Source organism: Hypanus sabinus, chromosome 18 (genome assembly GCF_030144855.1).
Source record: "Hypanus sabinus isolate sHypSab1 chromosome 18, sHypSab1.hap1, whole genome shotgun sequence".
In the NCBI taxonomy this organism is placed as follows: domain Eukaryota; kingdom Metazoa; phylum Chordata; class Chondrichthyes; order Myliobatiformes; family Dasyatidae; genus Hypanus; species Hypanus sabinus.
In genome coordinates this window covers 18,000,054-18,012,251 of record NC_082723.1, presented here as the reverse complement: position 1 = coordinate 18,012,251, position 12,198 = coordinate 18,000,054, and the positions used below count along the sequence as shown (strand labels likewise).

Here is a 12,198-nt window from a genome sequence, read left to right as displayed (position 1 = left end):
TTTTGGTTTGGGTATGGACTGTATGTTCTCAAAGGCACACACTCATCCACACAGGTCTTGATGAAACCAGAGACAACTATGACATATTCAGATTCGAAGAGTCAGATGAATCTCTGAATATTGTTGAGTCTACCGATTCAAAGCAGTCCTGTGTTTCTCCTCTTCCCTTGACCATGCCTTTGTGGTTCTCACCATTAGTGCTGCAGTCCTCGGTCCCTGCTTGTATGCTGGAAGTAGAAATACAGCCAGGTGACCAAGACCAACTTGGTTTTTTTCTAATGAAAGATTTCTGGCCTGATACATTAACTGCTTCTCTTTCTACAGAGGCTGTCTGACTGGTTCTTGCATTTTCTGTGTTTGTGATTTCCAGCATCAGCAGTTTTTAAAACATTTTCTATAATTATAAGGCTGCTTAGCATATAGTACTTTCATTTTTGACAGATGATGATCCGAAGGCTCCAAGAATTGTAGTAGTACCTTTCTGGCTCCTATTTACCCAGAAGATAGGAGATATGCTTAGAGGACTGGCACAATTGATCAGAAGAAATAACCCTTTGATCAACAACGTTTTAAATAACCAGAAGGTGAATAAGCCTCTTTGTGTAATTACTCTTTTGTGCTCTCTAAAGAAATAAAGGAAGGAAGCATTCCTTGTTTTGTGCATAAATGCAGTGACTAATGTTAAGGAAATATAGCAGACATTTTTGTTTGGAGCTGTCTCCCACAGGAAAAAATTACAGATAATTTGTTTACGGTGTTATTTTAGAAGAATGTTTGGAAATCCTGGGAAAGTTCCCTCCGTTCATGATGGTCAAGATTAATGGTCAGGTAGTTAAAGTTAAATGTCTCAATGCCAAACTATACAGCAGGAATATTATAACAAATATGTACATGACAATTTGTTCAAGCTTAGGTTAGCACAAAATTGGCTGTGCATTTGAAGTAGGTAATGCTCTAAGACAAGGGCTCCTAACCTTTTTTATGCCAACGACCAATACCATTAAGCAAAAGATCTGTGTTCCCAGGTTGGGAATTCCTTTTCTTGTATCTGAACTTCAGCAGTCTAGATATCTATCCTTCATTTCCTGCAATCCATTCTTTTCAATGCTTTCTTTCATAATGCTTCCCTTATTTACTCAATGTTTTATCCCTTTGGCAACCATCATGTGTAGGCTGGATTTAATTGTAGCACACCAGTAGCTGACACCAAATGATTTGGTTCAGGTCACTACATATCTTGAACATAGAACATAAACTTGGTTTAATGCAACTCTCCCATAGTTTCATAGGATTTCAAAATAGATCTCGTCTGCCAATTCAGAAAGGAAGTATTAATCCTTCGATTGATACTGTTACATGCTGTTTGTGGAAAATTTTATTCACATCTTAGTTTCCATGTTTGTTCATATAAATATGTCAATGAGTTATCCTTAAAAGTAATTTATTAACTGTGAAGTACCTTGGAATATTGGGGGGGGGGGGCGCGCGAGAGAAGCATTATAAAAATGGGATAGTTTTCAGACATTGAAAACTTACTAAGGATAGTTAAAGCTTGTTGAGACTTTAATTTTCATTTTGTATTGTAAATTATAAGGAAGATGTAAATTGGCAGATGGAATGAACGTGCACACAGCAGCTGAAATTTAAAGTGCTATATTCTGGTAAGATGAAAAGAGACAGCTTAATCTGGAGGACGCAATGTAAAAAGGCTATAGGAGTCAAAGGAGTTGGGGGCATATGCATAGAAAATATTGAAAATTATAGCAGGTTGGGAAAGCAAGTTCTTAAAAACAAAGCACCAGAATATTGGATTTGATAAATGGGGGCACAGAGTACAAGAGAAAAAACATGATTAACTTCATAAGATATTCAATTGCAACTTAAATATTTTACTTAGCTGTAGGCACCACATTTTTAAAAAAGAGAGTGCAAGTCTTTGAGAATGCAATTGAGATTTACTGGAATTATTCTATGGACAGAAGATTCTGATGGTTTAGGTAGACAGGATAATCTGGGGTTTTTGGCCTGAAAAAAGGTATCCTATTGAATTGTTTAAAATTAGAAAGAATAGAAAAGAATGGAAAGATCAAAAACCAAAAGACCTGTGTGAAAGTGAAATGAGGAGGAAAAATTTACATGTTGTGTATTTAGCATGTGGCATGCATTGCCAGGCTGTAGTTCAGGCAGATTCAGTTGCAGCACTCAGAAAGGAGCTGGTTAAGTACTAGAGTGAAAAAAAATGATTGCAGGACTTTGGGAACTGGTTAAGGGATTTGGGGATGGGAAACAAATTTGGCCAACATCAATATTACATAAACACATACATTTTTAAAGAAACTTTAGCTCAATGATTACATTCTATATAAGCTTCCTGTCATCTTAATCCCATTTAACTTAATGTTTCTTTCATGTACTTTATTGCAATAGACATTTGGAGCTATTAACAACTACGTTATATTTATGAATCCTGTTAAAGAAGTATCCTTAAGTCCATCCCAGTCTTCCTTCTATACTACCGTTGCAAAATTGAAAATTTATTTTAGATAGTCTATAGTAGATCCAGGCTTCTAGTAATATGGAAACTGAAACTATGGATAGCTCTGCAAATGTGATTTTACCCAAGGTTTCAGGCACAGTTGCAAGAAAAAGTTTGTGAACCTTTTGCAATTACCTGTTTTTCTGCATTAATTACTCTTAAAATGTGGTCTGATCTTCATCTGTGCCACAATAATAGATAAACATAATCTTTCTAAACTAATAACACGTAAACAATTGTACTTTTCATGTCTTCATTGAACGTATTGTTTAATCATTCACTGTCCAGGCTGGAAAAAGTATGTGAGCCCTTGTATTTAATAACTGGTGGAACCTCCTTTAGCAGCAATAACCTCCACCAAATGTTTCCTGTAGCTACTGATCAGACTTGCATAAAGGCAAGGAGGAATTTTAGACCATTCCCCTATACAAAACTCTTTCAGTTCATCAATATTTCTGGGATACTTTACATGAGCAGCTCTCTTCAGGTCATGCCGGAGCGTCTTAATTGGATTAAGGTCTGGAATCAAACATGGCCATTTTGAAACCCAATTTTTTTTCTTTTTAAACCATTCTGTATTTGGTATATTCTTGTGTTCAGATCATTGTCTTGTTCCATCATCCAACTTCTATTAAGCTTCAGGTGATGGACCACTACCCCGACATTCTCCTGTAAAATGTCTTGATACAATTTTGAATTGGTTGTTCCCTCAAAGACTGTAAGCTGTGCAGTACCCTTTTTCCTCCAAACATAGTGGTATGCATTTTTGCCAAAAAGTTCAACTTTTGTCTCATCTGTCCACAGAACACAGTCTTGTGGAACATCTTGTGGTCTTTTGCAAACTTGAGATATGCAGCAAGACTGCTTCAGCAACACAGCATCACAGCTGCAACTTTGAGGAATAGCCTGTCAAAACTCAAAGTGCAATAAAATGTGACTGATAGAAAAATTGTTATCTACAAAATCCAATGTAGTGACTGCAAAAAGTACTACATTGCTCAAACAGGAAGAAACATATCGACCAGGCTACACCAGCATTAGTTAGTGAGCAGAAGGCCCAGCCCACTCTTGCTGGTATCACCTCATGAAGACGAAGGACACCATTTCAACTGGATGACAGCCAGAGTCTTGACTCAGGCAAGAACGAGAATTTCTTGAAGCATGGTTCTCTACAGAAGGATCAATCAACAAACACATTGAAATAGATCCGATGTGTGAACCCTTGCAGAGAAAGGAGAAACGACAACGTCAACAATCAATGAATCACCAGTAATCTTGGCATCTGGATGGTGAAGCACGCACTTCCAATGGACCTCCCTTGAGGCTAGCCAGTTAAGAATCTTCTACTGTTAAACTGTTCAGTGTTTTGAACCAGCCACCAGATCAAAATATCTAATCAATATCCATTCGGACTCTGGAGTACATACACCTGCATTCTGAGGAGACAACACCCTCAACTGAGCACTGATGATGGCTTATCAGTCGGAGCCAAAACGTTTGCAAACAGTTTGCCAAGCTTGGTGATCAACCAAAACTTCCAAGTAGCCAACCTGAGCTACCAATATTCTGCAAAGTGCGACAGTTTGTTTTGGAGAGCAGTGGTGTCCTTCCATGAACCCTATTCTTGTTCAGTGTTTTTCTTATAGTAGATACATGAACAGAGACTTTAACAAGTTCTAGAGATTTCTGCAGATTTTTTGTTGTTACCCTTGGGTTCCTTTTCATATCCTTCAGCCTTGCACGTTGTGCTCTTGGTGTGATCTTTGCAGGATGCCCATTCCAAGGAAGAGTAGCAACAGTACTGAATTTCCTCCATTTGTAGACAATTTCTCTTACTGTGGACTGATGAACACCAAGGTCTTTAGGAATACTTTGACTTTTTCCAGCTTCATACATCTCTATAATTCTTCTTCTAAGGTCCTTTGAAAGTTGTTTTGATCAAAACATGATGCACATAAAGAGATCTTTCTCAAAAAGAGCAGATTTTGTCAGTAACCTGACTTTGTGTGTCCTTTTTTTTAATCTGGCAAGGCATCTCTACAACCCACACCTGCAATCTCTGCTCATTAATTGGAACACCTGATTCCAAATCACTTTTGTAAAACTCCAGAGGTTCACATACTTATTGGAACTTGGACTGTGATTGTTTAAATAGTGTACATAGTATTGTTGAGAAGTGCAATTGTGTGTTATCAGTGTCAGCTGATTGTGTTTGTCTATTATTGTGACTTAGATGAAGATCAGATCGCATTTAATCAATAATTAATGCAGAAAACCAGATAATTGCAAGGAGGAGAAACTTTTTCTTGCAACTGTATCTTCACTGTTGTGGAATTCAATAATTTTAGAAATGCATGTCTGTTATTTTGCACTTGTTAAATGATTTTCATTTAAGTTGCTTTTTTAGAGAATTATTAAACTGCATCTTTTGTGTTTTTATCCAAGTTAGACCATTATTTTAGGGGTTGCCTCATTTAGCCAAAAGCATTACCTTGCTTTTTACATAGAAATACTTAAGTTACATGTTTATCAAAGTCTTGTATTTTGCTTGCCTTCCTCACTATTAACAAGTTATTTAATTTATGGAATGTTTGGTTTATTAAGATGCCTGAGCTTTTTTCTAGAGGCTTGTGTATGGCTGTACACAATGTATAACCTTTACGTGACACAACATTAAATCCTTTTTTTATGATTCTGACTTATTTGATTATTGTAAATAAAATCTAGTCTCTTCTTTATTCAGGTAACAATGTCCTTACAGAAACATTCGCGGAGAATTGAAGGATTGGACAAGAATGTTTGGTAAGTTGATGGGAATGATTTCCTGAATACAAATAGGCATCAACAAACCTTGCCTGCTCCTGAATTGCAAACTGCCAGGCTGATCAACACTTCAATTTATTAACCCACATCACCACTACATATACATCACTCAGTGCCACTTTATGCATGTACAATCAGTCTATGTATAGTATATAACTTTTTCTTGTATGTTGTACTTTGTAGGATTTCTTTTATTTTTATATTTCTTTTTTTTGTTTTTATTTATGTTCTTTATGCTTATTTTGGGGTTTTTTTGCACAATCATTTCGTTCTCGTTTATATTCATGTACTGAGGAATGACGATAAGCAATCTTGAATCTCAGTGAATGAAGTATCATGTGGAAACATATTACTATTGTCAGAAAAAAAATTCATAAAGTTTGAATTAAGTTTATTATCTGAGTACATATATGTCATCATATACAACCCTGAGATTCATTTTCTTCTGGGCATACTCAATAAATCCAATTACCATAATGGAATCAATGAAAGACCACACTAACAGGGCAGACAGCCAATATGCAAAAGACAACAAACTGTGCAAATACAAAAAGAAAGAAAAATAAAGAAATTATAATAATATATAAGTAAGCAATGAATATTCAGAACATGAGATGAAGAGTCCTTGAAAGTGAATCCATTGTTTGTGGGATCAGTACAGTAATGGGGAAGTACAGTTGAGTGAGGTTATCCTCTCTGGCTCAAGAATCCTCAAAACATTTTTAATTAATAGTAATTTTATTCCTGTTTCAGTATTTTTACAGTTTTAGAGTTTCATTTTTTTCAAGTTAAGTTTTAAAATATAGTATGTGTCACTGGCAACGTATCTCCCAAGAACAATTAGAGTGCCCCCGTGTGGACGGTTTGCCTTTAGAGGAACACAAAAAAAGGAAATCCGTTGCCCAGTGTAAGGAAGAGGTTTGATTACAAGGACTACTCTTGAACTGTTAGCAATCAATTGTAAAGCATATTTGATGTGAGTTACTTGTTCTGCCTCCCCCATAGCAGGGAGTTTTGCATACTTCCAGGGAGAGAGGTGAGGAAATTACTAAAAAAAATTTCTGATGTGCATTTATTTTCCACCATTTTTAGGGTAGAATTTACTCAGCTTGCTGCTGAATATTCTGTTGTCAACCTGGGACAAGGATTTCCTGACTTTTCGCCTCCAAACTTTGTAAAAGAAGCTTACACAAGGGCCATAAATGGTGACCTGAACCAGTATACTAGGGCTTTTGTGAGTATTTATTCCTGACAATGTAGCATATCATAGGAACATTCAGTCCAGTGAAGAGTTAGTTACCTTCAAGAGAAGCTTTATAGTACATTTTGAGATGAACAAAAGGAATGTTTGAAGATATTCTACTTCAATGAAACAACTATTTCTTTGCTTGGTATTAATTCCAATTAACAGCAAATAATCTAAGTAATAGAATTCTCCACAACATTTTCAGTGCACCAAGTAAAAATGAAAAAGGTAAGATAGTTGCAAAGGCCTTTCCTTGATATGTATTTTTGTTTCTTGCCAGCTAGTGCTGCTGACGCATTCATATTCTGTGTTATCCATTATGAAATAGGAATGGCTGGTGACCACAAGCATCAATAAAATTTATTCTAGAATCAACAGGGGGAGAGTATCTCACTTTCCTCTCTACTCTCTTTTCCATCTTATTCTCTTCTCCAATTGTGTAATAGACAATGGCACATGACAGGAAAATATGAGGAAATCCAGTTGACCTCAGCATGTTGATGGGAAGAGGGATTCCCTTTTTTTTTTGCTTATTATTATCTTTTCCCCAGAACGTTTATCTGAATAGTAGGGCATTGCAATTCAGTTACATGCTGACACTTGGTTTTACAAATAAAGAAGGCTAATCATTTGGACTTCATGCAGAAAAGTTAATAGAAACAATCAGTACCTATAGTATAGTAAAGATGTGGAGAGAGGAGCGGAAAAAGTTGAATGTTTGCACTCTGTTTTCAGTTCACCATCATAATTTTTTATTTTCTAGCCCTCATTTCTACTTGGAGCCATGTATATAGTATAGTGAAATGCCTGGTTGGTGATCACATTCTGAATACGATTGGGGCATATGTTGATTTAAAAAAAAACTTAGAATTGGATATTTTGTTTTTTATGGCAGCAGACCAGAAACCCAGATAACACAAATTTAAGGCTGGGCAGCTGTGAAACCTGGTCATTTATGAATTGAAATGAAATTAAACAATTATGAAACCTGAGTTCTAAAATCTTCTTAATTCATTCTCTTCAGTCAGACCTTGTCCCATATAGTCTAGCCCACATGTAATGTATTACATTTTGTGGTTGATTTTGAGATTTCTTTTGAAGTTATTTAGTAAATAGTAAAATTTAACACTGCTAGTGATAAGCACAAATAATTTTTGTTTGGCCGAAGGTGTCTACATCCTGAATGAATTAAACACTGTAAGATTGCTCTTGAATGCAGCCTTTCTTCCCCTTTTAACAATAGCTTTATACATATTATAACCCTAATTTAAAAATAATGCTGGTACTCCCTAACAAACACCCAGCTTATATACAATCTGTGTGTATGAACAAAGATTATAGAGACCAGCAGTACAGAAATGCTAGTTGCAGCAGGGTTGCAGGCAACTTCTTTTGCTTGGGAATTCAGTTCGCAGCCACAGTTCTGATTTGCAAATTGTTCCAGTTATAAACAGTTCAAAGGGACAGAATCCTTGTGTAACCTGCCAATGAGCTATGGTTATCTAATATTAATCTTTTCATTCATAAGTTTAATTAAAATATACTAGCTTTACACTTCATACCTTATTCTCTTTCCCTTGTTTCTCAACACCTTCCAGGGTCACCCGCCACTGGTGAAGATGCTGGCGAAGTTCTTTGGGAAATTAATGAACCGAGACATTGGTCCATTTAGTGAAATGCTAGTGACAGCTGGGGCATATGAGGCCCTATTCTGTTTCTTCCAGGCTCTAATTGATGATGGAGATGAAGTAGGTGAACATTGCTGATGCTCTCTGAAATGTTAGACTAATGGTAACAGCAAAATATTATGTTGTAATTGAATTTAATTCAGTTCATTGGTTTGAAGACTGCTATTATGACAATGTATTTGAACTTCTGTAAAAATTGTATATCTTGTAATCAGTTAGCAATGTCATTTTCTTTTAATCAAGTGCATTTTTAAATTTTTTAACTTTCTGGGGAGCCCTAATTGGAACACCTTTTGGAGCTTGATCCTATGAGGAAACAGAAGGTTCTTGTATCCTACCAGTTCAATTGTCTCCACTTGACTGCACATGTGAATTAACCCAGTTCCTTTATCAAAAGTAGCAGTGAAATGCAACATAGAAGCCTATGTGGTAAATGTCTGAAGACGTCAATTTTAAAAATATCTTGAGTGATTCAATACCCTCTCAATCTTGGTTTTTTTTAAAGGTCTTTTTTCTTTTGCAGTGCAGCCAATGACATTCATTGATCTAGTAAATGAATTTTTAAGTGCCAGCGGATAGTTAGGTTTATATGTGTGATATGTGTTTCAGGTGACCAAATGTTAGTGGCTTTTAGTCTCTCCAAATCTGTTGGTTGTAACAATGAAGGTTGTCTATAATCGGTAACTTGTTTAAACATCTTTGTGGGATTATTATAAGATAGTTTCAGTCCAATTTTCATAATAATTGCTAACATAAAAAGGTGATGCTGAATGATCCAGTGAAAAGTAAATGAACTACTTGTACATTACCACAGAAAACAAGTTTAAAAACTCAGATATTGTTCTGTAGCTCGTTTAATGACCCACTAAAAATGCATCATCATTCAACTGAACTGACAGGGAGGATTGGATATATTTCCTAGCTGATGTTGAACATAGTGATCTTGGAATCAGCTGGCTGGTAGCTGCAATATAAAGAAAGGTATTTAGCCAGGGTTCCTATTTATAATTGAACTAATTTTCTCTGTTTCAATGCAGGTGATTATTATTGAACCTTACTTTGACTGTTACGAACCCATGGTTCGGATGGCAGGTGGAAAGCCAGTGTTTATTTCCTTACGTCCGGTGAGTTTGTGAAGCCAGATCAGAATGTTGTAATTGACACTAGTTGGAATGATAGTACAATTCATATCATTTATTTAATTCCTGACTTTCACAAGGCTTGAGCTACCTCCGCTTCCACTGCAGCACCTACCCTCATGTGTCCCACATGTGGGCGAGCTTTCGGGGCCTGGACTGGCCTCACCAGTCACCTCCAGGCCCACAGTCACAAAACCTCCACCTGACAGAAGCCGTGGTCGTCTTCGACTCTGAAAGACGAACAACAACACCATGGTCCATAATAATGATGCTCTACCAGTGTTAGCCACAATTGACTTATGCACCTAGGCTTGACTTTCTTTAAAAAGTCTTATTTTTAAAGAGGATACCAACATTTTCTCAAAGAGAAAGAAGTATTCTAAAGGCAAGATGACACAATTGTGGCTAACGAGAAGTCAAAGCCAACATAAACGCCAAAGAGACTGCATATAATAGAGCAAAAATTAGTGGGAAGTTAGAGAAAGTTTAGAAGGCAACTAAAAACTCACTAAGAAGATAAAGATGGAATACAAAAGTAAGCTATCCAATATTATTAAAGAGGATACCAAATGTTTCTTCAGATACAGAGAGTGTAAAAGAGAGGCAAGAGTGGATATTGGACCGTTGGAGAGAACAATGCTGGAGAGGTAGCAATGGAGGACAAGGAAATGGCGGACAAAAATTATTAAGTATTTTGCATCATTCTTCACTGTGGAAGTCACTAGCAGTATGGTAGAAGTTCCAAGTGTTGGGGTAATGAAATGTGTGAAGTTAGCTTTAGTAGAAAGATGGTTCTTGGGAAACTGAAAGGTCTGAACCTGGACCAGATGGGGTACACCTCAGAGTTCTGAAAGAGGTGACTGAAGAGATCGCGGAGGCTTTAGTAATAATCTTTCAAGAATCACTAGATTCAGGAATGGTTCCAAAAGTCTGGAAAATAGCAAATGTCATTCCACTCTTCAAGAAAGGAGAGAGGCAGAAGAAAGGAAACTATAGGCCAGTCAGTCTGACCTCAGTGGTTGGGAAGATGTTGGAGTCGCAGTGAGATCTCAGGATACTTGGAGGCACGTGATAAAATAAGCTGTAGTCAGCATGGTTTCCTCAAGGAGAAATCTTGCCTGACAAATCAGTTGGAATTCTTTGAAGAAACAACAAGCAAGATAGACAAAGGAGAATAGGTTGATGTTGTGTACTTGAATTTTCAGAAGTCATTTGACAAGGTGCCACACATGAGGCTGCTTAACAAGCTATGAGCCTGTGGTATTACAGGAAGGATTCTGACATGGATAAAGCAGTGGGTGATTGGCAGGAGGCAAAGAGTTGGAATAAAGGGAGCTTTTTCTGGTTGGCTGCCGCTGACTAAAGGTGTTCCACAGGAGTCTGTGTTGGGACCAATTCTTTTTACGTTATATGTCAATGATTTGGATGATGGAATTGATACACTATAAGAGAGGTGGAGGGGCAGGTAGCTTTGAGGAAGTAGGCTACAGAAGGACTTAGATTAGGAGAATGGGCAAAGAAATGGCAGATAGAATACAGTGTTGGAAAGTGTACGGTCATGCACTTTGGTTGAATAAATGAAAGGTTGACTATTTTCTAAATGGAGCGAAAATACAAAAAATTGAGGTGCAAAGGAAGGGACTTTGGAGTCCCTGTGTTGGATTCCCTAAAGGTTAATTTACAGGTTGAATCTGGTGAGGAAGCCAAATGCAATGTTAGCATTCATTTCAAGAGGACTAGGATGTAAAAGCAAGGATATAATGTTGAGACTTCATAAAGCACCTGTGAGGCCAGGTTCAGAGTATTGTGAGCAGTTTTGGACCCCTTATCTTAGAAAGGATGTGCTGAAACTGGAGAGGGTTCAAAGTCCTGCCGAGGAGTTTTGACCAGAAATGTTGACTGTACTTTTTTTCCATAGATGCTGCCTGGCCTGCTGAGTTCCTCCAGCTTTTTATGTGTGTTGCTAGGGTTCAAAGGACATTCATGAAAATGATTCCAGGATTGAACTGATTGTCATATGATGAGCATTTGAAGGCTCTGGGCCTGTATTCACTAGAATTCAGTAGGATGGGGGGGTAACCTCATTGAAACCTATTGAATGGTGAAAGGCCTTGATAGAGTGATGTGGAGAGGATGTTTCCTATGGTGGGAGAGTCTAAGACCAAAGGACATGGCTTCAGGATAGAGGGGCATCCTTTTATGATGAAGATAAGGAGGAATTTCTTTAGCCAGAGAGTGGTGAATTAGTGGAATTCTTTGGTACAGTCAGCTGTGGAGGCAAAGTCTTTATGTATATTTAAGACAGAAGTTGATAGATTCTTGATTGGTTAGGGCATGAAGGGATATGAGGAGAAAACAGGAGATGGGGTGAAGAGGAACATTGGATCTGGCATGATGAAATGATGGAGCAGGATCAATGGGCCAAACGTCTTAATTCTGCTCCTGTATCTCATAACTTATGGTCTTATTAACTGAGCATTTTCTGAAAAGTTGGCTTGAAATATAGCGGGAAATATACAGCAGATTTAGTGAGTTAGCTGCTGACGAAGTTCGTCAGAGCAGGTTGTTATTCTTTTTCCTTTGTGGCACAAGACGCATTAGACAGAACTGCAACTAAATTCAAAATTATTCTTGTGGCATTTGTTCTCAAGCATCTTTTGTACTTACAGTGTGTTGGGATGTGTGAAAAGCTCGGTCTGTGACTATCTCTTTTCTATTAATGTAAATTGTGGTTGATAAAACATTGTATTCCCCCAGCATCAGTCC

The 12,198-nt window shown here is 37.2% G+C and overlaps 1 protein-coding gene across 9 annotated transcripts in view; it reads left to right on the top strand.

Moving 5' to 3' along the window:
* LOC132407370 (kynurenine--oxoglutarate transaminase 3-like) overlaps window positions 1–12,198 on the top strand; it is a 108,943-nt gene that overhangs the window by 55,130 nt on the left and 41,615 nt on the right. For 5 of the 9 annotated variants that reach the window (XM_059993753.1, XM_059993758.1, XM_059993751.1 and 2 more), the window contains 5 exons: window positions 442–584; window positions 5,280–5,338; window positions 6,452–6,593; window positions 8,204–8,353; window positions 9,331–9,417. In XM_059993753.1, the coding sequence (XP_059849736.1) occupies window positions 513–584; window positions 5,280–5,338; window positions 6,452–6,593; window positions 8,204–8,353; window positions 9,331–9,417 (510 nt within the window). In that variant the 5' untranslated portion in view covers window positions 442–512. The remainder of the gene's footprint in view (window positions 1–441; window positions 585–5,279; window positions 5,339–6,451; window positions 6,594–8,203; window positions 8,354–9,330; window positions 9,418–12,198) is intronic. The other 4 variants (XM_059993755.1, XM_059993754.1, XM_059993756.1 and 1 more) reach the window with 2 other exon arrangements.